The 27,473-nt window shown below is 45.3% G+C and overlaps 1 protein-coding gene across 6 annotated transcripts in view; it reads left to right on the forward strand.

Annotated features, from left to right (window-relative positions):
- The window catches only part of MRTFA (myocardin related transcription factor A), a 153,634-nt gene that overhangs the window by 26,181 nt on the left and 99,980 nt on the right, over positions 1-27,473 (forward strand). For 5 of the 6 annotated variants that reach the window (XM_062202806.1, XM_062202801.1, XM_062202803.1 and 2 more), the window contains one exon: positions 10,833-11,094. In XM_062202806.1, the coding sequence (XP_062058790.1) occupies positions 10,833-11,094 (262 nt within the window). Of the gene's footprint in view, positions 1-10,832; positions 11,095-27,112; positions 27,423-27,473 lie in introns of those variants that run through there. The other variant, XM_062202807.1, reaches the window with a different exon arrangement.

Raw genomic sequence — 27,473 nt, forward strand, 5'->3', positions numbered from 1 at the left:
CAGTCAAACACAGACACGTCCCATGTCAGATAGCTCTGTCTCAGTCCACTCAAAGTTAAGTCAGCTAAGGTTTGAGTTCTAGGTGCGTTGTGTGGCAGTTCTCTTCTTTCTACGTTAGTTTACCTGAATTCAGGATCTCAACACGTCATCTGCTTTGTCTAGTGACACAGCTTCATAACTAGCCCTCCTCCCTACCTCCTGTTCCCCTTTTCCAGTGCAGTAGATACTCCACTGAGACACTACTTGATGGTGTTTCTTCCTGCTTCTAGAGCTAGCTTTCTGTCCCAGGCGCATCTCACCTAAGTTTTCTACTCAGACTGGATGGTCTGCCAGACGGAGTTTCCCTTTGGAGTGCACTCCGCGTGTACTCACACTTGTTTTTGTTCAGGCAGTTCCGTCTCCTGGAGGGCAGGAACTTTGTTACTGCCTATAATCCCCAGCACCCAGTGTGTCATGAGTGTGTTGTGTAATCAGTAAGTATTTATTGAAAGATGAGTTTGTTGAGTCCCTGTTCCGTTTCAAGTGCTGTGTCTAGGTACTTGAGACAAAACAACAATAGAATGGAGTTCCTTTCCTCGGTGACCGTAACTTCTAGTAGGGGACTGATCTGTATTAATACTGATAAAAGTATCCATGGGAGGAGCACGCCTGGGACCTTTTGGAAGCTAGCCTGTTGGGAGTGGATGGATAATAGGGAAAGTGGGTGGTGGGGAAGAACAGGCAATTTTAGGTGGTCACAAGTAGAGAGCAGTGTAGCAGATAGATACAGAGGAGAGAGTGCATACAGGGGACTGAGAAATGAAGCGGGAAGTGAAGGACCTTGTCCTGTTGTAACTGAAGAAACACTGTGACATTGTCACTGTTATCCAGGCGGAGAGAAAGAACTTAGATGACTGGTTGCCTGGAGAGTGATCAGGAGGCACTGAAAACCAGAAGTGATCAAAGGCCAGATGAATCCTGGCCCGTCGGGCTACCTGTCACCATTGGCTGGCCTCTTAGTTGAGAACTGTGTGGTATCTTCCCCCATCCCAGACTTGCTAGTTTGGGGCCACCGCTTAAAACCCTCTTCTGGTGTTCTCTTCCATATTTCTAAATATGTGTGCACTTTGGTTTCTTGACAGCAAGTCTCAACTCTGTCTATGGATTGTCTATTATAGTAGATGAAAATTTAGTTGTCTCATAACTCCCTATCTGCCATCTTTCCAGTGAGGTTGTATTACAGATTTTAGTTAAATCTTTATTCAATATTGACTTATTATGAATGTGTAAATGTTATTCAGTGCTTAGCCACGTAATTTTTATTATTTTACTTACTTTCCATTATTTATATAATTTTTTGTTTTTTTGGGATAATTGCCTATATTAAAATTTTTGCTTAATTTTCCTCATGAGTGTCATGAATTCTTCCCATATCCTTTGAAGGTCTCAAGCACAATTTTCTACTTGGTTAAACTTGTTGGATAATGTATCAGAAATTCCCCCCTTGGTTTAGTCTGTTTTCAGTTTGCTATAACCAAATACCAGTACCCAAGACTGGGTAATTTATATAAAATAGGAGTTTATTTGGCTCCTGGTTCTGGAGCTGGGAAGCACAGGGGTGTGGCACTGGCGTCTGGTGAGGGCCAACTCGCTGTCTTGTGACATGGCAGAGGGCAGTGCAGGTCTCTCTTCCTCATCTCATGAAACCCGACCCTGTGACCTTGTCTGATCCTCATTACCCACTCCCCCAGGCACTCATCCATTAACTGCGAATTGCAGGACCTCCGTCAGACCCTATAGCATCCCTGAGACGTTCCTCCTGGAGCTTTTGCTTCCTGCTCTAGTCGGGATCTCTGGTCTTCTTGGCCCTGCTGCCCTGGCGTTTGTCTTCACTTTCCCCTGGTGGTGTGTGGTGTGTTTCTTCTTCTCCTGGGTTAGGACCCCCTGCTGCCTGGATTCCACGTCTCTCTCTCTTTCTCAGGATTGGTAGAACACATCAAAGCCTGTTCTTCAGAATTTGAAAGCATTTACTCGAATGTCATTTAGCCAGTGCTGCTTTTGAGAAATCTGGGGCCATTTGCTACATCTCGGTTTTGTGGGAGAGGAATTTGGACAGGGATGCTTCTGTGTGTTACTGACCTGGGTCCACAGGTGTTAACTAGGGTCTCTTAGTGGCATTCCGCAGGTGACTGGAGGATCCAGGATAGCTTTCCTCGTATTGCCTGACACCTTGGTAGGGATGTCTAGAAGTCTGCACTCAGCTGGACCCCTCTTCCTTTCCGTGTAGTCTTGAGACTTCTCCCAGTTCCAGTGTGGTGGTTGGACTTCTTATGTGAGATATAGGGCTCCGGGTGACCAAAGTGGAAGCTGTCAGTCGTCATGAGGTCTGGAGATGGAACCGGCACAGCATCACTTCCAGTGTGTTGCACTGGTCAAGGCAGAGGCCAGCTGAGCTTCATGGGAGGGGAAGTAGATTCCACCTGTCCAGGGGAGGTAAAAGTGTTGGAGAATTGGCAGTCGTCTTTCATCTGCCACACCACTCTTCCATTGTTTTGAGATAGACGATCTGTTTTTCTGTGTCTTGTACTCCTTGTTTTTGGAAGAGTTCTATGGTGGAGGTTCTAGGGATAAAGATGGGGCAGGTAGACAAGACCTGATGCTTTCCCCACCTTTATCCTTGGACCTAGTGCAATGCCTAGTATTTATATAATAAGTTTTCAATTGATTTGAATTCCTACATGTCAGATGTTGCACACACAGGCACACACACACAAACTTACAGACAGTGAGAGAGTGATTTAGCTTTTGTACTATAATGAAATAAATCAAGAGGGGAATTCATTTATCCTTGTGGTTGGGATGTTCATGTTCCACATCAGAGTGCCTGGATTCAGTACCCACCTCTGGCTCCTGACTTCAGCTTCCAATTAATGTGGATCCTGGGAGGCAGTGAGGATGGCTCAAGAGATTGGGTTACTGCCACCCGTATGGGAGACCTGGATTGAGTTCAGCCCAGCCCACCCCAACCTTGGCCTTTGTGGGCATTTAGGGAGTGAGCCAGTGGATGGTTTCTCTTTCTGTATCTGTGTATCTCTCTCTGTGTCTTAAATAAATAAGTAAATAAAATAAGTCAAGAAAAATAAGAGTAAGGATCCGTCCAGTAGGAATGTCATTAATTGATTAAAAATAATTTTTATACAGAAACTTTTTTTTTGAAGAGCCACGCATATACTGGTATGAAGCTCTTAGTCATGGGTCAGAATAAAGAATCCTGTTAGCACTTGCTTTAGAGTTATCAGCTGTCTGTCTGAGCTCTCCATTTCTCTAACACATTCTGTGCCATTGCTTTCGGTTACATGTGCCACTCTGTAAAGCAGAAGGCATGCAGCCCCAGAAGGGGTGGGGTGGCACGGAGGGAAGATGAGGCGGGATGCAGCCAACAGCCGAGGGAAGCAGATGGGCTGTGGGAGCCGGCCCTGCCCCCGTGTTGCTTTATTCCGGCTGCTTCTGATCTTGCATGAGTCAGCAGTCCAGAAACTGGAGCTACCGATCCTCTGATGAAAAGGAAGGCCTGATCTTGGATTCAGTGGAATTACAAATTCACAGCACTAGAACATTGCAGTTTTACCGTCAAGAAAGTTTTAGGAGTATTCAGGAACTGATAGATAAGATTTAATCCACAGTGGCTGTACCTCAGCGGTTTTTGGCCTTATGTGTAGGTGGTCATAGTTTATTGGGATTTTCTCCTGTGGGCTACTTCATAATGAAGAGAGTGTGTTTGCTAGAGAAGTTAGCTTTCCTACCAGTGTATGTATTTTATGCTAGGTTATTTGTTACTCTCTTTGTAATGTTTGTTTATTTATTTTCATCTACTTGCAAGGCAGAGCGAGAGCGAGAGAGAGAGAGAGATCCATCTTCCATCTGCAACAGAGACACACACACACACACACACAGAGATCCACCTTCCATCTGCTGGTTCACTCTCCAAATGCCTGCAACAGCCGTGCCTGGGGCAGGCTGAAATCAGGAGCCAGGAATTCCATTCAGGTCTTCACATGGGTGGCAGGGGCCTAAGGGTGCATTAGCAGGAAGCCCGATGGGAAGTGAAGTAGCAGGGACTTGAACTGGCACCCTGGTGTGATTTCATACATGATATGATACATCCCAGCTGGCGGCTTAACCCACTGGGCCACACGCCCACCAGCACTTCTGTCTGTGCTTGGCCTGACTTCTGGTCTGTTTCCTAAAGTCAGTGTAAAGGAAACCTTTCATTATGTTTTATCAAGTCTTTGCTCTATGGAAGGAAGACTCTTAATTTTTAAAAATGTTATAATATTATGCAACACACAAATGCAGAGAGAATAATAAATTTTCATATATTCAGTACCAGCTTCACCAGACATCAGTGTTCTGTGCCACACTAGTTTCCTGTATGCACTCCCCCTTGACAGTTACAATTTTAATATGGTTTAATACTGGCATTTTAAAAGAATATATCTTGAAACTTTCAAAATCACTAAATTAACGAATACCAATATAACATATAATTTACTCAGTAAAAATATGTGGTGAAAAAATATATATAAATTCTGAGCAACGTCTTCAAGCCCTTATGATTCTGTCAATATGGAACTTGGGATGGACATTTGGCATAAGCAGTTAAGATCTCACATTCCTGTCAGAATACTTGGGTTCTGTGCCCACCTCTGGCTTCTGAGTTCAGCTTCCTGCCTATGTGTAATCTGGGAGACAGCGGTGACGGCTCAAGTAATTGGTTCCTGCCACTCACACGGGAGACCTGGATTGAATTCCTGGCTCCTGACATTGGCCCCAGGCTGTTGTGGGCATTTGGAGAGTGAACCAGCAGATAGGAGCTTCTTTTCTCTCTCCCTCTCAAATAAGTAAATGAAAATTGAAATACTATATGAAGCTTGATTACTAAGCTATTAGAATACGTCCTGAAGGGAGCGCTTGATAAAATAGTTTTTCAGATTGTTCTTTCTTTTATTCTGGGTAGTAGTAGGGCACTGTCAGGGTCCATGTCACTACAGGATTTGATACCTTTGTCTATTAAAAATCTGTGTGTTCTGGCCAGCGCCACAGCTCACTAGGCTAATCCTCTGCCTGTGGTGCTGGCACACCAGGTTCTAGTCCTGGTCGGGGTGCTGGATTCTGTCCTGGTTGCTCCTCTTCCAGTCCAGCTCTCTGCTGTGGCCTGGAGGTCCAGTGAAGGATGGCTCAAGTCCTTGGGCCCTGCACCCACATGGGAGACCAGGAAGGAAGCACCTGGCTCCTGGCTTCGGATCAGTGTGGTGTGCCGGCCGCAGCAGCCATTGGAGGGTGAACCAATGGAAAAGGAAGACCTTTCTCTCTGTCTCTCTCTCTCACTGTCCACTCTGCCTGTCAAAAAAAAAAAAAAATGTGTGTGTTCTAAAAAAAATCACTTTTTAAACTTCTCCATATTTTCTTTATGCCTAACTCTGAACTTGGGTTGACTTTCTTTTGGGACCATTTTTCACAAAGCTCTTTTTAAATCAAGTACCTTCGGAGAGTGCTGGCGATGCACACTGTGTGCACACCAGAGTCACAGACCCACGCAGTTCGACTTCGTGCTGCATTAGAAGAACCGTGCTGTCATGCGGTGGATCTCGGTTCCGGAATCGCAGCACACGGGAGTGTCAGGTGTCAGGTCCCTGCAGTAGTGATGGTTCGCTGGTTCGCAGTAGCAGCAAGAAGGTTGTCCTGAATTAGTGAACGGTAGATTGAAGAAGACTGTGGTTTTATTCTTTCAAGCCAAGCGAATGATATGAGTTTAATGTGAGTTAATTTAGTAAGTTGTCTTTGTAAGCAGAGATTTTACCAGGCTACTTTTTGTTACCATGGTAAGAAAACATATTAAATTTACCTGCTTTAAAAAATATTTATTTTCATTTTACTTGAAAGAGAGAGACAGAGGTGGTTCATCTGTTGGTTCACTCCCCGAGACTGGGCCAGGCTGAATCCAGGAGCGTAGGACTCAGTCCAGGTCTCCCTTATGGGTGGCATATATCCAAGCACTTGATCCATCATCTGCTGTCCCCAAGGTGAGCATTAGCAGGAAGCTGTATCAGAAGCAGAGGAGCAAGGACTCACGTGAGCATTCCAAGTAGTGTCTTAACCATTGGGCCAAGTGCCTGCCCCTAAATTTACCTCTTAGCCAGTTTGTTGTTTTAGTTAGAGAGAGAGGGAAAGAGAGAGAGCCCATCTGTTGGTTCACTCCCCAGATGCACAGAGTGACCAACCGGGCCTGGCCAGAGCTGGGTCCACATCTCTCAACTGGCTGGCCAGGACTTGACTGCTTGAATCTTCACCCAAGGTGTGCATTAGCAGGAAGCTGGAATTAGGAGCAGAGTCAGGACGTGAGCCACGACATCCTGATATGGGATGCGGACATCCTAACGACCAGGCCAAATGCCTGGCCCCTCTTAACCATTGTTAAGTGTGCAGTCCCTCATGATAAGTGTGTTCATGTTGTTGTGCAACGGATCTCTAGAACTTTTTCGCTTTGAAGAACTGAGACTCTATAGCCATTAAACACTCTTGCCAGACCACCTTAAATGGAAAAAATAATTGAAACGAGAAGTACTCATTTATTATTAACATTTTTTTTTATATATTTTTTTTTATTTTTTTATTTTTTTTGACAGGCAGAGTGGACAGTGAGAGAGAGACAGAGAGAAAGGTCTTCCTTTTGCCGTTGGTTCACCCTCCAATGGCCGCCGCGGTAGCGCGTTGCGGCCGGCGCACCGCGCTGTTCCGATGGCAGGAGCCAGGTGATTCTCCTGGTCTCCCATGGGGTGCAGGACCCAAGGACTTGGGCCATCCTCCACTGCACTCCCTGGCCACAGCAGAGAGCTGGCCTGGAAGAGGGGCAACCGGGACAGGATCGGTGCCCCGACCGGGACTAGAACCCGGTGTGCCGGCGCCGCAAGGCGGAGGATTAGCCTGTTGAGCCACGGCGCCGGCCTCATTTATTATTAACATTTAACATGTCTCTTTTGTAATCGTGTAAAGAACGATACTTCGTGAGGCAGTGTTTAGTTTTTCACTTAATCTGGTAAATATCAAGTTGCTGATGCTGTTTTATTCTTTCCCCCACCTCCAATTATCATAAAATTTTACTTACGTAGGCCATTGTTGTAGCATAGCCTCCAGCGCCGGTACCCCATACAGGTGAGTTCCGGCTGCTCCACTTTTCTTTCTTTCTTTCTTTCTTTCTTTCTTTCTTTCTTTCTTTCTTTCTTTCTTTCTTTCTTTCTTTCTTTCTTTCTTTCTTCCTTCCTTCCTTCCTTCCTTCCTTCCTTCCTTCCTTCCTTCCTTCCTTTCTTTCTTTTTTTTTTTTTTTGATCGAAAGAATTACAAAGAGAAGTAGAGACAAAGAGAGATCTTCCATCCACTGGGGCACTCCCCAAACGGCTGCAGTGTCCGGAGCTGAGCCAATCTAAAGTCAGGAGCCAGGAGCTTCTGGGTCTCCCAAGCGGGTGCAGGGGCCCAAGGACTTGGGCCATCTTCTGCTGTTTTCCAAGACATAGCAGAGAGCTGGATCAAAAGTGGAGCTGCTTCCTGTTAATGTTCCTGGGAAAGCAGTGGAGGCCAGCCCATGTGTTTGGGCCCCTGCACCCATGTGGGAGACTTGGAAGAAATTCCTGGCTTCGGATTGGCCCAACCCTGCTGGTTGCAGTCATTTAGGGAGTGACCTAGCAAGTGGAAGATCTCTCTCTGTAACTCTGCCTTTCAAATAATTTTTTTAATTACTTAAGCTAATCTAAGTTATAGCACCATAAATACCATAAGTTTGAAGTAAGGGAGTTTTGATTCTTGGTTAAGAACTTTTTAAGTGAAATCATGATTCCAGCCCAACAGTTGTTGGAGTACCTCAGTGGAGTAAGGTTTGCTGGTTTCTGTCCTCAGCTTCCTAACATTATTATTGGTGTTTCTATGTCTTTCATGTAGTCTTTCTTGTGAAATCTAGATTTGTCCCCAAGATGATATTTAAGTATCATTTGTACTTCTTTTTGTTCAGTTAGTGAATATTTTTTTAAAAAATTTTTGACAGGCAGAGTGGACAATGAGAGAGAGAGAGAAAGGTCTTCCTTTTGCCGTTGGTTCACCCTCCAATGGCCGCCGCGGTAGGCGCGCTGCAGCCGGCGCACCGCGCTGTTCCGATGGCAGGAGCCAGGTGCTTCTCCTGGTCTCCCATGGGGTGCAGGGCCCAAGCACTTGGGCCATCCTCCACTGCACTCCCTGGCCATAGCAGAGAGCTGGCCTGGAAGAGGGGCAACCGGGACAGGATCGGCGCCCCAACCGGGACTAGAACCCGGTGTGCCGGCACCGCAAGGTGGAGGATTAGCCTATTGAGCCACGGCGCCAGCCCAGTTAGTGAATATTTATTGGGTGCCTATTATGTGCAGGCACAACTTGCAAAGCCCATATACTGCATATACAGCTGTCAATGTCATGATACCTTTCTCTGTATTTTTATGAAGAGTAAGAATCCTTGCTGTCCTTAATGATTTAACAACTGTTACTGGAAACCCTGGTGCTCTATATGAAGACACTTTTCCTGATGCTAAGATTTTTTTTTTTTCCTTCCTTTTTGCCGTTGGTTCACCCTCCAATGGCCGCTGTGGCTGGTGCATTGTGCTGATCCGAAGCCAGGAGCCAGGTGCTTCTCCTGGTCTCCCATGCGGGTGCAGGGCCCAAGGACTTGGGCCATACTCCACTGCCTTACCGGGCCACAGCAGAGAGCTGGCCTGGAATAGGGGCAACCGGGATAGAATCCGGCACTCCAACCGGGACTAGAACCCGGTGTGCCGGTGCCACAAGGCGGAGGATTAGCCTGTTAAGCCACGGCGCTGGCCCTGATGCTAAGATTTTTATTCTTCTGCCTTCTTCCTCCCTCCTCCCTCTTTCCTCTTTCTTCCTCTTCCTCTTCCAGGGAGGGGTTGGGGGGAGCAGAGAATGAGCTGTCTCATGTGCTGGTTCATTCTCCAAACGCCTGCAATGGGAGCTGGGAATTCAGTCCAGGTTTCTCATGTGGCTGGTGGGGACTCAGTCACATGAGCCATCAATGCTGCCTCGTGGGGTCCTCTCAGTAGGAAGCTGGAGCCAGGAGGTGGGCATCGAATCCAAATGCTCTGATGGGGTCATGGGGCTCCGAACCAGCGTTTTAACTGCTAAGCCAAATGTCTGCCCCATATGACTGAAGTTTTAACACCATCCTCCTGCTTTCCTTTAAGACCACCTCAGGTTTTGTTTTTTGTTTGTTTTTAGAAATACATTCTGGGGTGGGCTTGTGGCATAGCTGTTAGGTTGTTTTGCTTGGGATGCCTGTGTCCTCTGTGAGAGTGCATGTTCAAGTCCCACCTCCTCCACTTCTGATCCAACTCCCTGCTAAGACATGCCCTGGGAAGCAGCAGATGATGGCCCAAGTTCTAGGGTTGCTGCTACCCACCTAGGAGACCTGGATGGAGTTCCAAGTTCCTAGGATCAGCCTGGCCCAGCCCTGTTGTGGGCATTTGGGGAATGAATCAGAAGATTAATCTCTCTATCCAGTTTTTCGAGTGAAAATGAAGATAAGTGTAAATTTTAGGAAATATACTCCATGGCCTGCACTGTGGCATAGCGGGTAAAGCTGCCGTCTGCGTTGCCAGCATCTCATAAGGGTTCTGGTTCAAGTCTCAGCTGCTCCACTTAGGGTCCACTCAGGGTCCAGCTCTCTGCTGTGGCCTGGGAGAGCAGTAGAAATGGCTCATGTCCTTGGGCCCCTGGGCCCACGTGGGACACATGGGGAACACAGGCTTCCAGCTTCGGATCGGCCCAGCTCCGGCCGTTGTAGCCATTTGGGGAATAAGCCAGAGAATGGAAGGCCTCTTTTTCTCTGTGTCTTCCTCCCTATGGCTGTGCCTTTCAAATAAATAAATAAATATTTAAAAAAAGAAAAAGAAAACATGTTCCAAAGCCATCATCTATTTGTGGTGTGTGTGTGTGTGTGTAGGGGGGAAGAGTGTTTAGGAGTGTTGTCCTGAGGAGTCCTTGAGCATCATAAAATCAAAGTTTTTTTTTTTGTTTTTTTGTTTTTTGGTCTAAAAAGGCTGTTGTTAAAGGAGACACATGTTGTTTCTGGGTCAATGGAAAGAGTACTGAGCCACATAGACTAATCGTATATAGCAGTTGTTTTTTCCAGTATGTATAGAGATGTAGTGTTTTTTTTTTTTAAAAGATTTATTTATTTATTTGAAAGGCAGAGTTAGAGAGGGAGAGACAGAGAGGGAGAGATCTTCTGTTCGCTGATTCACTTCTCAGCTGGCTGGGCTGGGCCATGCCAGGAGCTGCCTCTGGGTCTCCCACATGGGTGCAGGAGCCCAGGCACACGGGCCATCTTCCTCTGCCTTCCCAGGTGCATTAGCAGGGAGCTGGATCAAAAGTGGGGCAACCAGGACACAAACCAATGCCTATGTGGAATGTTGGCACTGCAGATGGCAACTTAACCCACTAAGCCACAGCGCTGGTCCCGGGATTAATTTTTTAACACGTAAACTTCAGACCACAGCAACTGGCATTGCCTTTAATCCCATTCTGTGTGTATGTACTGCTTTTATTTCATTTATATGTTATCCTCCTGGGTGATCTAGTTGAGGACAGTTTCAGACTTGAAATTTTGTGTACTCTGTGAGCATACTTAATAACGCTTGCTTACTTTACAAAAAGCTAATGGCATAATTTGTAATATTATATTAATGTTCGGCATATACTTAATGGTATAGTTATTTTATGATGCCATTTGAAAGTTTTGCCTTTTCTTCCACTTCTAGGTTGTCATCACGAAAGCCAAAGTGGATTTCTCCAGTGTGGTGTGCCTGCCCCCTTCCGTCATTGCTGCGAATGGGCTGGACGGAGGAGGGGCTGGCGACAATGACGACGAACCAGTGCTCGTGTCCCTGTCTGCAGCCCCCAGTCCCCAGAGCGAAGCTGTTGCCAATGAATTGCAGGAGCTGTCCCTGCAGCCCGAGCTGACCCTAGGCCTCCACCCCGGCAGGAATCCCAACTTGCCTCCACTTAGTGAACGGAAGAATGGTGAGTACACAGACGGTGAGGTGCAGAATGATTGCACTGTCTGATTTGAAGGATCTTCATGTTTTTAATGTTTTGATTTTACTTTATTTCCTGTCTCTGGAGAGTTGCTTATAACCTTACCATTTCTTATAAAATATCCACAGGGAAGTAACGGTAAATTTAGATGATTATGTAAGCCTGACATTCCCTCCCTGGATTGTTATTTTTTCAAGATTTATTTTAATTATTTGAAAGGCATGGTTACAGAGAGAAAGAGAGAGACACAGAGAGAGAGATCTTCCATCCACTGGCTCACTCCCAAAATGGTCACAGTGGTTTAGGGCTGGGCCAGACTGAAGCCAGGAGCACCATTTGGGTCTCCCATTTGGTTGGCAGGGCCCCAAGCACTTGGGCCATCTTCCACTGCTTTCCCAGGCACGTTAGCTGGAGGCTGGATCAGAAATGGAACAGCCAGAACTTGAACTGGAGCCCATATGGGATGCCAGCATCGCAGGCGACGGCTTTGCCCACTACCCTACAACACTGGTTCCAACTCCCTGGATTATTATAATTGCTTTCTTTTTTTTTTTTTTTTTTTTTGGACAGGCAGAGTGGACAGTGAGAGAGAGAGAGACAGAGAGAAAGGTCTTCCTTTGCTGTTGGTTCACCCTCCAATGGCCGCCGCGGCTGGCGCGCTGTGGCCGGCGCACTGCGTTGATCCGATGGCAGGAGCCAGGTGCTTCTCCTGGTCTCCCATGGGGTGCAGGGCCCAAGGTATTGGGCCATCCTCCACTGCACTCCCTGGCCATAGCAGAGAGCTGGCCTGGAAGAGGGGCAACCGGGACAGGATTGGTGCCCCGACTGGGACTAGAACCCAGTGTGCCGGGTTCGCAAGGCGAAGGATTAGCCTAGTGAGCTGCGGCGCCGGCCTATAATTGCTTTCTAATTTGTCCTACTTCTCTGCTTCGTCCACCCCATTCCTTTCATAAATTCGTTATTTTAACAAATACCTATTCAGGATTGATGTATAATAAACTGTGCTAAGATTTAGGATTAAGGGATAGGTGTTTGGCACAGTGGCTTAAGGCACTTCTTGGGATGCCTGCATCCCATATGTGTGCCTGGTTCAAGTCCCAGCCACTCTGCTTCTTGTTAATGTGCACTCTGGGAGACAGCAGATGAAAGCTCCAGTGCTTGAGTCCCTGCCATCCCTGTTGGAGACCTGGAGTTCAGGGCTGCTGCCTTTGGCTTGGCCTAGCCCTGGCTGTGTAGGCATTTGTGGATTGAACCAGCAGCCCTGGGCTGGAGAAAGGACCAGCATTCCTCTGGGGTTGGACTGGCAATGGGAGTGATGACAGACAGCAAATAACAAACTCCTAGTGTCTAGGCAGGAACTGGAGAAGATGGGTGCTGACAGTGAGTGGAGTGGAAGGAGCTGCTGCCGTTGTGCAGAGGTGTTGTGTATCTTCAGCCTTTCTCTCTGAACTCTTTTCCCTCCGCGTATAAATCTTTCCTTATGTATTCAAGCTCCTGAAAGATTAGTTTACAGTCTTTGTCTCTACTCTCGTGTCCCGGAGACTCCGCTGCTCCCTGGCTGCTGTCACTATCTCTCTTCTGAAGCTGCCGTGGCCAGAGCCTTTAGTGTTCTTTTGTCGTCAATCCACTAGGCCTACGGCAGTCTTCATCCTACGTGCTGTCTCTCCAGCTCTGACACGGTGGACCACTCCCTCCTCCACTGCCATCTGCGACATTTCTCTTTCCTGGCTTTTTAAACTCTAACTGCTCAGACCAATTCCTGTCTTTCTCTGCACACCTCTTAAATTTTGCTGCTCCTTAGCCTTCAGTCCTGGGGAAAGAGGCTGGATGTACCGGGTCTTTTCATGGTCATGTGTAGGGAGGAGAGAATCAAAGCAGAAATGGAACATCCCCGAAACATTGTGAAATTGGAAAGTGTGGCATTCCACAGAGGAGGTGCTCTTTTGTGATTGGGAGAAATTTACTTAGATCTGTTCCACCTGGAAGCATCGTATGTAAAAATTCAGTGGATTAGCAGGGGCCCTAGGCAGTAGGTGGTCAGGGTCCTGACACCTCTGTTTCCTGAGTAGAGAAGTTGGTTTTGATGAAACCCATCTTTATTGTCCTAATTGGAAAAACTTGGGAAGAAATTCCACCGTGTATTTTACCTATTATTCCTCTGTTGTCTTCCAGGCTGAGTACTTAGGTCTAAAAGGTAAAATTGATCTTCCCAGGGATCCTGTCCAGCCTAGGCTTGGAGAAACCTGGAAAAACCTCTCTCTAATGATCTAACCCTTTGGCTGCAGCTCAGGAGCTCTGGCACCTGTTGAATGAATTGATCATAATGGAAAATAGTTTCTTTTACGAACTATGTATGTATTCGTAAGCAGTATAGATTAGTTGAAGTTCATATGACTGGAATGATTCTGTAATCTTTCGCTTGACTTAGGTGGTAATAGATATATGAGTCGTTAATAATTAGTGAATTTTGTGTTTTCCATTTCTGGAAATAAATTTTTATATGTGGATAAGATAGAGCCCAGTTAAAATTTTTTCCCAAATGGAGTCCCATTTAAAAAATATTCTTTCCGGCCGGCGCCGTGGCTCAACAGGCTAATCCTCCGCCTTGTGGCGCCGGCACACCGGGTTCTAGTCCCGGTCGGGGCACCGATCCTGTCCCGGTTGCCCCTCTTCCAGGCCAGCTCTCTGCTGTGGCCAGGGAGTGCAGTGGAGGATGGCCCAAGTGTTTGGGCTCTGCACCCCATGGGAGACCAGGAGAAGCACCTGGCTCCTGGCATCGGAACAGCGCGGTGCGCCGGCCGCAGCGCGCCAGCCGCGGCGGCCATTAGAGGGTGAACCAACGGCAAAGGAAGACCTTTCTCTCTGTCTCTCTCTCTCACTGTCCACTCTGCCTGTCAAAAATAAAAATAAAAATAAAAAAAAAAATAAAAATATTCTTTCCACTGGTCAGTGGAGTCACCTCTTTGACTTACCTATGAGTGGATGTTTTTCTGAGCTCACTATTTGGTTTCATTGGTATGTCTTTTGTCTACTAAATGGTCTCATAATTTTTATTATTACAATTTTAATATAACTACTATATAGAAGAAGTAATCTCTTGCACTTTGTTCTTTTCCAAGAGTATCTGTCTTGGCTGTTGGTTCTTTCCATTTCCATATGAATTTTTAGGTCATTAGGGGAGGCAGTGAGTATCTGGCGCAGTGGTTAAGACGCACATCAGGTTTACTCACATCCCATGTTGGCATGCTTGGTACAAGTCCCAGCTCCTCTGCTTCTGATCCAGCTTCTTTGGTACTGTGTATCCTGGAGGCAGCAGTTGATGGCTCAAGTATTTGGGTCCCTGCCGCTGATGAGAGACTTGGATTGAATTTCAGTCTCCTCACTTCTTTCTGGCCCAGCCCTCACTGTTTTGGGCATTTGAGGAGTGAACCAGCAGATGGAAGATCTCTCTGCCTTTCGAATAAATTTTAAAAAATTGAAATTATTAAGAAAAAAGCACTGGGGGATTTTGATTGGAGTTATATTAAATCTGTCAACCAATTGGGGGAAAATTGATAACTTTAGAGTGTTGTACCATGAATGTGGTATATTTTACTCATTTATTTAGATCTAAGTTTTCCCAAAGAGGTTTTATAATTTTCTCTGTGGTGGTATTACACATTTCTTGTTAGATTTACTTTTAGCCACTTCATACATTTAATAATGTTGTACATGTCAACTTTTTAAAGTTTTTCCTAATTGTTTTGCTGATCCGAAATACTTTGCTGAAAGAGGTAACAAATACCTTCAGCATGTGCCTGTTATCTGGGTTGCTGGGTGGGGTGGGAAGAGTTAGGGGGAAAACTAAGCAGGGAAGACAGGGAGTATAAAGGGCTTCATGGTGGCTTCCTCCTCCTCCTCCGTGAAACTGGGGAAGTACTGCTTTGTGTTGTGCGTGGACAGCTTTTGGGAGGAAGGGCAGATAATGTATTATTTCTGTGAGAGAACGAACTGATCCTTCTTGCTGTAGTGTTGCACAGGAGGTACTAATTAATTGTTGGAAGAAGTAAAATCTTGAGTGGGCAGTTTCTGATACACATTACAGCATTTTCTTGGGGAAAGGAAAAAGATTTGTTAATTATGTTGCTTAGAAAGCCTCAAGGATTTTCTAGATTAGGTCTCCCAAGTGAAAATGCTCAATTCTCAAGCATGTCAACTCATTAAATGCTTCTGTTTATACTTTGACTTAGAGGATTTTAAAACCTACTTCATCCCAGTACTTAGAGATCACCAATTTCCCATTTTCATGTTTTAATCAAATGTTATGGTTGGCCTCCTCAGAACAGATAGATACCAGATAGAATCCCTGCTCAAAAAAAGACAAAACAACAAAATAAAACCCCACTCCCAAAGATTTCCTTCTTCCAGAGAGATTACTGTTGGCATGTGGATGATTTCCGTCCAACGCTGTTCCAAATGTGTGTTCTTACACCTGATCTAATGCTGTGGACCAGTTATGTGCCTTTCTTTTTTCATTGAGTATTAGTAGCATAAGAGTTGTGGCGGAAACACTTTCAGGGAGCCATTTTAATGAGTGTATAACATTCTGTTCTGTGGCATCGTTTATTTAATTTCTCCCCAGTTGGACATTTGAATCCTATTCTGTGTTCCATACGTCTGTTACTGTTTGGTTGACCATCTTCTAAAGCTTTTTCTGCATTTTGTGGTATTTCCTTAGAAGTAGGAATTTGGCCGTTTTACTGTTGAACATTTATTCATTGGCTCTTACATTCCTGCTGTGTGCTAAGCACTGCAGAGATAGTAACGGATATGACAGATAAGGTTCTCGTCGCGGAACTTAGAGTTCCGTGAGAGAGAGATTACAGTTAGAAAGCCAGTTCATAGTCACAAACTCTGGTAACTGCTTTAAAGAAACAAAAGCACAGGATGCTGCAGCAGACATCTGCCAGTGAGGGTCCTAATACAGGTGAGGGGCTGGAGGAAGGACTTCTTCCGGAGACAAAGAGGCATTGAAGCTGAGAGCCAAGCATATGTGTAGGGATTTGCCAAACAAAATGAAGAAGGAATAGCACATGTCCAGGGTAAGGGAGAAGGAATGAGGAACAGGCAAAGGTTAGTGGAGGGAAATTGGCACTAAAGTAACAGAATTCCAGTGTGTCAATGGGAGAACAGGAAGGGCGTGATGTGAGTCGAGTAGTTAGGGTTCAGTCACATGTTCCTTGAGAGGCCGTGGTAGGAAGGCATGGTAGGGCAGAGGGTTAAGCTCTGTATCCCGTGTCTCACTGCCTGGGTTTGCGTCCTGTCTCCTCTGCTTCTGACCCAACTTCCTGCTGATACGTCCTGGGGAGCCTAGCTGGGAGCCCCAGCCGTTGCAGGCATTTGAGGAGTGCACTAGCAAATGGAAGATCGATCGACCTCTTTCTCTTTCCCTCCCTCTTTCTCTCTTTTTTCTGGCTCTGCCTTTCAAGTAGATGGAGGGGAAAAAAAGAATTGAGGTTTTTGGGAAGTACGTTGTCTGATTACATTCCAGATTGGTCTACTGACTTATATTTCTGTCAGGTACGAATGGTTGGTTTTCTTATTAGCATTGTTAGTCTCATTTGTAAAATATTGCTAATGTGGTAGGTGAACTGTTTTTATTTAAATTTATATTTCTTTACTTACTAGTTAGAAATAACCTTACCCAAGGCTGGTGCCGCGGCTCACTTAGCTAATCCTCCACCTGCGGTGCCGGCACACCGGGTCATAGTCTCGGTTGGGGTGCCGGATTCTGTCCCAGTTGCTCCTCTTCCGGTCCAGCTCTCTGCTGTGGCCCGGGAAGGCAGTGGAGGATGGCCCAAGTGCTTGGGCCCTGCACCCGCATGGGAGACCAGGAGGAGGCACCTGGCTCCTGGCTTCGGATCGGCACAGCGCGCCAGCCGCAGTGCACTGGCCATAGCGGCCATTTGGGGGCTGAACCAACGGAAAAGGAAGACCTTTCTCTCTGTGTCTCTCTCGCTGTCTAATTCTGCCTGTCAGAAAAAAAAAAAAAAAGAAAGAAAAAGAAAAAGAAATAACCTTACCCAAATGTTTGTAGCCAGTATTTCTGATGAATTGGTTCATTTTCTTTGGTCATGAAAACATTACTGCTAAGGTTCTTTTGTGCATACTCTAGTGACAGGCTGGGGACCCCCAGGCAGGAATTGGGAGATGGGCTTCTCAGGTGCACCTCACTGCTGGTATTCTGGACAAGAGGCTGGATTAGGTGAAGTCCTGTTTCTTTGACATTGTCATTTTATGGTTTGGATACACAAGTCTGTGGAGTTGGAAATTTAAAAAGAAACTGCTAAACTTGGGTGCTTTGGATTTGTTTTTAAAGAGCTAACTCACGTCATCCTTTGTGTAAGAAGTGATCCAAGTTTGTTATTAACTAGAATTAATTAGTGTATCTATTGCCCTTGTTTACCTTCTGGTTTGGACTCTCAGCACTTAAATTTTTCTTTTTTAGTTGTTGGATACGGATTTTCAACTCCACTTCCCTGTAGGGGTCTTAAGGGTAGAGACAGTGTCAGCCTGCTTCTTCCTTATGTTTGTGTCCGCCTTTGCCATTGACGCCATGTGCGATGACAGGATTTCAGACACACTATGTGAATGTGTTGGTTGCCTAATATTCATGGATGTTGTACCCCTTAACATTCATTATATCTTGGAAAGGGACTTGAAAATATGGCCTTTATCTCTCCTGAGGCCGAGGAGTAACGTAGATGTGTAGTAAGTGGTTCTCCCAGGTTTGCATGTCTTGACTGGATTCTTCGGTAGTGGGTTGAGGTCACAGGACATGGAAGCCCAGGATCTGCAGCAACTTGCCTGGGTGCTGGGTTGTCTTATCTTTTGGGTGTTTTCACTTTGCCCAAGACCAGGTGTCTGGGGGAGAGTCTTAGCTGGTTGGAGCCTGCGAAATTTCGACATCATGATTAAATTTTTGTAGAGCTGAACCTCAGTTAACTCATGCATGTGCTTGTGAGAACTCAAATCAGATGGACACAGGACAGGATCACATTTCAGTGTTGCACAACACAACAGAGCTCATAAAAAGGCATCATTACTTCACTGTGTGCTGCCTGTGTTACGTTGTGTCATAGAAATTGATACCAGTTGTTAGTGAAGTTGATGGTTTTCTATGATTACAAGTAATTTTGTAGGTGCACAAGGCTCTGTTTTTCTGGTTTCTTCTCTTCATCCCCTATAATTTTGGTCTTTTCATTTCCATCAGGATACAATACTCGTGAGGATGGGTTGTGGATGTCTTTGTTTATGTTAACTACATACTTCAACACTTCGTGTAGTTTTATTCAGTGTGTGAGCTAATGTGTACTAATTAGCATTTGTGCTAATGAAAACTTTACAGAATACCTGCTCTATCCGGGTAGGTGGTGATGCTCTTGTTATATTTCCATGCTATTTGGTTTTCTGTGATAAATGGTACTTTTCATTCCACTTGACACATGTTTATGAACGCTGACACACCTCAGACTGCTGGGTATGGGAACGTGGAGGAATTAAGTCATGTGCTAAAGACCAGTGATAGAGGTGGGCCCAGGTGCTGGGACAGCATTAATGAGGAATGTTTAGCACATACATGGAAGGTGTGAGAAGATGGGGAAAGGGCTGGCAAGGTTGAGAAAGGCTTTTTGGAGAAGGCAGGCCTTAAACTGCGTTTCGAAGGATGAATAAGAATCAGTTGGGATGCTATTTATTTACTTTTTCAACAGCAAGGTGACACAGACAGATACAGAGACACAGATCTTCAATCCACAGGTTTACTCCCCCCAAGTGACCATAATGGCCAGGGCTGGTCCAGGCTAAACCCAGGAGCCTAGAACTCCATCCCAGTCTCCTGCATGCATCATCCTTTGCCTTCCCAGGTGCATTAGCAGGAAGCTGGATTGGAAGTGGAGCAGTTGGGACACAGACTGGAAGTCTGATACGGGATGCTGGCATTACAAAGTGGTGGCTTAACCTTTTGCATCACAGTGCTGGCCATGGGATTTTTGGCTTTGTTTTAAAATTTATTTATTTATTTAATTTAAAAGAGAGAGAAAGAGATCTTCCATTTGCTGGTTCACCCCCTAGATGGCCGTAACAGCCAATGCTGGGCCAGGCCAAAGCCAATAGCTTCTTTCAGATCTACCACTTGAGTGGCAAGGGCCCAAACACTTGGGCTGTCTTCTGCTGTCTTTTCTAGGCCATTAGCAGGGAACTGTACTGGAAATAGAGCAGCTGGGACATGAACCGGTGCCTGTTTGGGATGCTAGTGTCACAGGCAGCTGCTTTACCCGCAGCACCACAGTGCCAACCCCGTAGGATGCTTTCTTTTCTTTAAAGATTTTATTTATTTATTTGAGAGGTAGCTTCACAGACAATGAGAGGGAGAGACGGAGATAAAGGTCATCCATCTGCTGGTTCACTCCCCAAATGGCTGCAACGGCCGTTGCTGGGCTGATCTGAAGCCAGGAGCCAGGAGCCTCTTCCGGGCCTCCCATGCAGGTACAGGGGCCCAAGTGCTTGTGCCATCTCCCACTGCCTTCCCAGGTCATAGCAGAGAGCTGCATCAGAAGAGGAGCAGCTGGGACTAGAGCTGGTGCCCATATGAGATGCTGGCACCACAATTGGAGGGTTAACCCACTGTGCCACAGCGCTGGCCCCAGGATACTTTTTAATAGCAGCAAGGCTGGTGAAGAGGAGACCAGTTAAGAAGCTGTTGCTGAAGTACCTGCTACCAACTATGAAGTATTCTTGTTGAAACTCTATCCTGAACTAGCTTAAGCCTCTATATCTAGCTCCTAATCTACTGGATATACAGGGATGGAGGAGCTTATTAAATGACATCATGAGGATGCAGCTAGCAAAACCCAAAATGTGAGGAAACAACTTGTTTTCTTCAGCAAACAAATTAGAAAAGAAAGAGGTTGGGGAAATGAATAGATGAAATGTATAGATTAAAAGAGACTTAAGAGGCCTGTCAGTTAAACGAAATGTGTTGTCTCTGTTTGACTTTGATTTGAATAAATCAACTTCAAAAAAGTCTGTGAGATAGTTGGAAAAGACTGAACACTGCTTGGATGGTTGATAACACTAAGGGATTTTTTGTTGAAGATTTGTTTATTTATTTTAAAGAGTTAGAGAGAGAGCGAGCTTCCACCTGTGGGTTCACCCCTTAGATGGCTGCAATGGTCAGAGTTGGGACAGACTGAAACCAGGAGTCAGGAGCTTCTTCCAGGTCTCCCATATGGGTCATATTCCGCTCCTTTTCTCAGGCCGTTAGCAGGGGACTGGATTGGAATTGGAGCAGCCAGGACATAAACTGCTGCCCATGTGGGATGCCAGCATTGTAGTCAGCAGCTTTACCTGCTGTGCCACAATGCCAGCCCCACTAAGGGATTTCTTAAAATTTAGATGTGGTGATGGTATTGTAGTTATGTTAAAAAACAGCTCTTGGGGCCGGCGCTATGGCGTAGCAGGTAAAGCTGCCACCTGCAATGCTGGCATCCCATATAGGCGCCAGTTCAAGTCCCAGCTGCTCCACTTCCAATCCAGCTCTCTGCTATGGCCTGAGAAATTACATGAAGATGGCCCAAGGGCTTGGGCCCCTGCACCTATGTGGGAGACCAGGAAAAAGCTTATGGCTTTGGATCAACCCAGCTCTGGCCATTGTGGCCATTTGGGGAGTGAACTAGTGGTTGGAAAATCTCTCTGTCTCTCTCTGTCTCTCTCTCTCTCTCTCTGCCTCTCTGTAACTCTGCCTTTCAAATAAATAAATAAATCTTAAAAAAAAAAACCAGCTCTTGTCTTTGAGATATATAGAATAAAGATGAATGTAGACAATGTCTAGAATTTGCTTCAGAGTTCCAGTGTTGGCTGGGTGCTCTGTGTGTGTTGTGGGGCAGTGTAGAGCAAGGAAACAGATTCAGCCTTGTATGTTGATCACTTTTGAAATTAAGTGATGGGTACACAAGCAGTTTACTGTACGACTCTTTGCTAGCTTTATGTGTGTTCAAACTTTGTATAATACATTAAAAGAATTTCTGTAATTCAGAGGAGAAATATTAAGGACCTGAAATAAAGCAGGGGCGATGTTGTGGCACAGCCAGTTAAGCTGCCTGTGATATCCCGTTTGGGAGTGCAAGCTTGAGTCCTGGCTACTCTGCTTCTGGTCCAGTTTCCTTGTAATGCACCTGGGAAGGCAGCGGAAGATGGCCCAAGTTCTTAGGCCCCTGTCGTCAATGTGGGAGACTGGGATGGGGCTCCTGGCTTCAGTTTGGCCCAGCTGCAGCTATTGCGGCCAGCTGGGGAGCGAACTGCAGATGGAGTGTCTTTCCCTCTCTGTCACTCTGCCTTTCAAATAATAAATAAATCTTTTTTTTTTTTTCCAAAGCACTGGCTGTAGGTAGGCTTGGAACAAAAACAATGGATTTGAAGAAAATACGAGGAAGTTACATTTGGTAGCTAATTAGGTACTGAGGGCTAGAGGTAGGGGAGTCTAATAAGTTTATGGTTTGGGACCCAAATACTCTTCCCCAAGGTGGGGATAATGGACACAGCAAAACCTGAGGGGTCAGTGCAGAGTGGTGATGCTGGAAGTTTGCTCTTGGATATGCAATTTTAAGATGGTCAGGTAGAAGTGCATAGTTGGCATGTCCCATTTTGGTTTGATTATTTGATATGTGGTGAAAACTATCTTTAAAGTCAAACAATACTTGTGTTAACTGGAAGATCACAGATTATATTCATCATATTTTTCAGGTCAGATAGTTCTTACTATGAGCAAAACAGTTAAAATTTTATTGTAGGGTATTTCCATTTGGGTTCTAAAGAAAAGCATCTGTAGAGAATTCTATGCAATATATAATTTGTCCAGATTAGTTTTTATTTGAGGAATGAAGTTCTGAAATGTATCTCAAAGGCAGTTACTCATCAATTGAAAGTCCTCCAAAAAGAGAACTATTGGGACACTTTGATATGTGGTGGTGGAAAAAGAAAAGCTCCCTCAGTTTTTTGGAGGGGATAACTTTAAAAAAAATACTTAATGGTTAAGTTTACTTGGTGCAGTAAAGATTAAACTTGTCAATTTTAACATTGCTGTTACATCTGAAATAAACTTACATGATGTTCTGGTAAAAAAAAAAAAAAAAAAAAAAGAAGTGCATAGTTGGAAGCCTACAGGTGAAGTCAGAGGTAGGTGTGGAGCAGTATTATTTACATTTTAATAAGAAACAGTGCACAATATTTATTACTATTTACAAGGATTGTGGTTCTGAGAATAGGTCACTTGAGACTGAAAGTCAGTTTCGGGGCTTATTTATCCTAATGAATGGAAAAACGCTTGGGAGCTTTAAGCAGTGTTACGGAGCGGAGGGCCTCTTTTGGAATGACCAGAGCAGAACAGTTTTAAAAGGGAAAGTTTTCCAAAAGTAAGATGACAAAATTCACATCAGAAAATCAGAAGGCACTGTTAACAAAAGTCAGAATAAGTCCCCGGTGTTAGAACTGTAAGAAAATTAACTTTTGAAATGACTCTGATAATTTTAGCTGTCTTTTTAATGGGTTTTAAGGGACTAGTTAAGTGTGGAAATACATAGGCTGATGGAACTCGAAATAGTCCTTATGGTAATATGGAGTGAAACACTCTTGACTGCTTCCAGAGAGAGTTCTGGTGTCTTCAACAGTGAGCCCTACACAAACGGCCAGGCATTTCACCTACGTCATGCACGTTTGATGAAAATGGCGATGTGTCTGACGGAAACAGTCAGCATCAGTGTTGATTCCAGGTTGCCTGGAATGGACCAGCATTTAGTTGGGAGCTAAAATCTTAAGAGAGGAGGAGGAGGTTGCCCAGGGAGAATCTGTTAGACAGCAAAGGGGTGTGCCTTGGGGAGGAGGCAGGGGCAGAGAAATATGAGCCATTTAGGATTCTGAGAAGGGTTGGAGAGGTAGGCAAGTAGGATTTTAGAGAAAATCTAGGGACTAGGAAGTTTGAGAGTATGGAGCCTCTAACAAATGTAGGAAGGTCAGCTTGGATAAAACTGGCCCCTTTCATAATGAGGACCGAAGGCCTTTGGGTTGTGTGTGGTGGGATCAGGATGGGAAGACTGTATATGTCTACAGATTCATATTACTGATTCTTATTAAACGCTGTTACTAACTTCTAGTAACTTAGATACTTAAAAAACTATATTGCTATCCTGCAGTATCTTGTTCCCTTAGAGTGAATGAAGAGGAACTGCAGATCATTTTTAAATTTGTGTTGATTGGGCCGGCGCCATGGCTCAATAGGCTAATCCTCCACCTGTGGCGCCAGCACACCAGGTTCTAGTCCTGGTTGGGGCGCCGGATTCTGTCCCAGTTGCTCCTCTTCCTGTCCAGCTCTCTGCTATGGCCCAAGTGCTTGGGCCCTGCATCTGCATGGGAGACAAGGAAGAAGCACCTGGCTCCTGGCTACAGATCAGCGCAGTGCGCCTGCCGCAGCGGCCATTGGAGGGTGAACCAACAGCAAAAGGAAGACCTTTGTCTCTCTCTCTCTCTCTCACTGTCCACTCTGCCTGTCCCCCCCCCCCCCAAAAAAAAAATTGTGTTAATTGGCTAGAGAGTTATGATTAGAAGCAAAGCTTTTATTGGAAATTAAGATCATTATCCTTTATTCCCTTGGTGCTGTTAACTTTAAAATCATGTTCATTTGTATGCAGAGGCCATGTTAATGTGTACTTTATTTCTATGAAATGCTACCAATTTGCTCAAAAAATAGTGGAGTGGAACTGAAGCTGCCACAGGGGTTCTGGCTTTTAGAACTGTGGAACCGGTTTAAAGCCTGTTTTCCCAGTGACTGCTGTGCGCTGGTGCTAGGAGATGTACAGTTTGGGACATGCTCAATCGGACTTGCCCCAAATGGTGGAGTTAGAAATGTGCCAGGGGATTCCAATACAATCCCGTCAAGGTGGCATGTACCAATGCCATCTCACTAGTCCAAGTGATCAATTTCAGTTCACAATTGATCACACTGATAGGTCTAAGAGTCAAAGGGATCACATAAACAAGACTAGTGTCTGCTAATACTAACTGATAGAATCAAAAAGGGAGAGAAAAATCCATCATGGGAAGCGGGATACACAGCAGACTCATAGAATGGCAGATGTCCTAAATAGCACTCTGGCCTCAGAATCAGCCCTTAAGGCATTCGGATCTGGCTGAAGAGCCCATGAGAGTATTTTAGGCATGGAAAGCCAAGACACTCTGGCAAAAAAAAAAAAGAAGAAGACCTAAATGAAAGATCTCTGCGAGTGAGATCGCAGTGGAAAGAATGGGGCCATCAAAGAAGGAGATACCTTTCTCTGAAGGGAGGAGAGAACTTCCACTTTGACTATGACCCTGTCGGAATAAGATCGAAGTCGGTGAACTCAAAAGGCTTCCATAGCCTTGACAACTCATGACTAGAGCCTAGGGCGATTACTGATGCCATAAACAAGAGTGTCAAATTGTTAAGTCAACAACAAGAGTCACTGTGTACTTACTCCTCATGTGGGATCTCGGTCCTTAATGTGTTGTTCAATGTGAATTAATGCTATAACTAGTACTCAAACAGTATTTTACACTTTATGTTCTGTGTGGGTGCAAACTGATGAAATCTTTACTTAATATATACTAAATCGATCTTCTGTATATAAAGATAATTGAAAATGAATCTTGATGTGAATGGAATGGGAGAGGGAGCAGGAGGTGGGAGGGGTGCGAGTGGGAGGGAAATTATGGGGGGGGGGCATTGTAATCCATAAACTGTACTTTGGAAATTTACATTTATTAAATAAAAAAAAGAAAAAGAAAAACAGCCAGTTTCCAACAACAACAAAAAAAGGTAAATGCACAGTGGGACCAACAGGCAAAGGTTCCATTGCCATACCATTGTTCTTAAGACCAATTTTTAGGCTTCTGGCTTAACAGTTGTTTATCTTTTTGTTAGCTCCTTTTATCCCAGAGTGCAAATAGATGTGGAATTGCTGTGAAAAAGCTGCTCTTGTCAGCCTCTCCTGCCGGGCTGTGACATGGAGCTTGTGGCTCTGCGAGTGGGGAGAGGAGGTGGCCCTGCTGCCTGCTGTCTCCTGTGGGGGAATCGTACCCTTTGTGTTTGTTTTCCTCTAAGTGCAGGGCTGTGAGGGAATTTGTTTCATTTACAAAAACCCTCACACAGCAAGTTGTACGGCCCACATAGGGACAAAGGAATGACTCAACCTTTTAGGGATGCACTTCCTTGGTTGCTAACCTCTGACCACACTCTCATGTAGGCTGGGAGTTTAGATTTACCCATTTTCCCTACAACAGTTGGAGAGCTTGGTTGCCAGAAGGGGCAGTAAGAATGCTTCTGCCTCCCAGAGCAGCGTGCAGCCCACACCGGCTGCCACTCCATGCCTGTTGAGTCATTCCCACAGTTCTATATAGAGCTCTTCTGGCTTTTCTTTTTAACGCGATGTTCTTGGAGTGAGAAAGAAAGGACGTTTTCCCTTCTCGCTCAGAGTCCCCCCACCTCAATCTGTGTTGCTTTCTCTATTGGAAGAGGAGAGGGCCCCCCTCCCCTGTCCCCAGGCCATTTTCTCTCCTGAGCCTCAGCTGTTTGTTTAAGGATTGAGGTCCTCCCTGGGCTGGGTTGTAGCAGTAGATGAAATTTGAGATACAGGCTGCTGGGTAAGTGTCAGGATTGAGGAATTCTAGGTGAAATACCCAACATGAATTTCCAGTTGTCTGCTGTCTAAAAGTCAATCGAATGTGCAAAAGCATCTCGGTATCATTATTTTGAATACAGTTAGTAAAAAGTCTGTGAGGGAATGAAGGAGATTTTAAATTTGGGTAGATTAATAAGTTGCTTTCTGTGTAATTTAGGAGGATCGAAGGTAAGATGCTCACATTCACTCTTTTTCAGAACATCTGCTCTAGGCTAGTGGAAAAAGGGTCGAAATTTCTTTATTAGGAAAAGGCAGTTCTTACACAGCTTCTTGTACCCCTAGCATGCTCATAAAGCATTTCAAGAAGCTAGTATCAGGACAGGTGTTTGGCCAGAGATTAAGCCGCAGGTTGGGACGCGCTACTGGCTGTTGGAGCACCTGGATTCAGGTCCTGTCTCAGCTGTTCCAGCTTCCTGCTGTTGCGCAGCCTGGGAGGCAGTAGTCTTGGCTCAAGTCGCTGGGTCCCTGCCACGCACGTGAGAGACTTGGGTTAGTACTTGGCTCCTGGTTTCGGCCAGCCTGGGCGTTTGGGGGCATTTGGGAAGTGAACCAGCAACCTAGCAGATGGGAGTTCTGTCTGGCTTTTTCTCAGCCTCTCCAGAAAAAACAAAAAGTAAAAAGCAAAAAAAAAAAAAAAAAAAAAAAAAAACCACAAAAACAAAAAAAACTCCACACAAGTGTGTCACACACAGGCCAACATCAGTGATCTGTCTATTCACAGATGACGTGTCTCACACAGGCACAAGTCAGGGGCTCTCTGAAGGATTGGCAGATTTGAAAGACAGATTACAGCTCCGGAATGTATTCAGATGACTTTTTGAAACAGATATTTTAATTGGAGTGGGGGTGGAGAAATAGTTGAGCTTCTGTAGTGAAATATTCAACTTCCGTAGCCTGTTATCTATAAATAACACAGATAAAGAAGCTAGTGGAATTCTTTTCCAGAAAACTTACTTAGCTCACATATTATGTATGTGTTTCTGTGTGTCTAATCCCTGCCCCCCCCCCCCCCCCCCCCCCCCAGCGGCTCAGTAAGTGGACTGTTTGTTTCTGAGATTTGGTCGTTTGGTTTGTGTTTAATTCGTTGCTCCAGACTGCATGAATGGTAGAGTTCCTTATAGCAGGGTTTTCAATAAAATCTTATCTTTTTCTAAAAAGAGAGGAAAAGAGGCATTTGATCTGTTTTCTGAAAGTCCCTCCCTCCCCCAGAGACAAATAGCAAGGGGAGGAGCTCTCACGGTTCTTACCACACTTCATATGTCTTGACTTGAGCGCTTTTTGGTTTCCCGTCGGCAGTAATTCAACTCTGTGCCATCTTGACTTGCCTGAAGGTTGGCTAACTTGGTGACCGCACCGCGAAGGGGAGTGAGTTCTCACAGTCTGATTGGAGCATCAGGCATGAGACTGAGTTTAGGGGAGGTTCTGTAGCCTCTGCAGACAGCGTCTTGCTCCCGGGCCTCTGCTCTGACTGCTGCACGGTGCTCGGTGCTCTGGGCTGTTGTTTGTGAGAAGACCCCGTCATGACTCTGCTGGAACCTGAGATGCTAATGATGGCCGTGCAGTCAGGTAATTCCTGTTTCCTGCAAGCCTGTTCGCCACAGGCTTCATAAAAAACGT

The sequence above is a fragment of the Lepus europaeus genome, chromosome 10 (genome assembly GCF_033115175.1).
Source record: "Lepus europaeus isolate LE1 chromosome 10, mLepTim1.pri, whole genome shotgun sequence".
In the NCBI taxonomy this organism is placed as follows: Eukaryota; Metazoa; Chordata; class Mammalia; order Lagomorpha; family Leporidae; genus Lepus; species Lepus europaeus.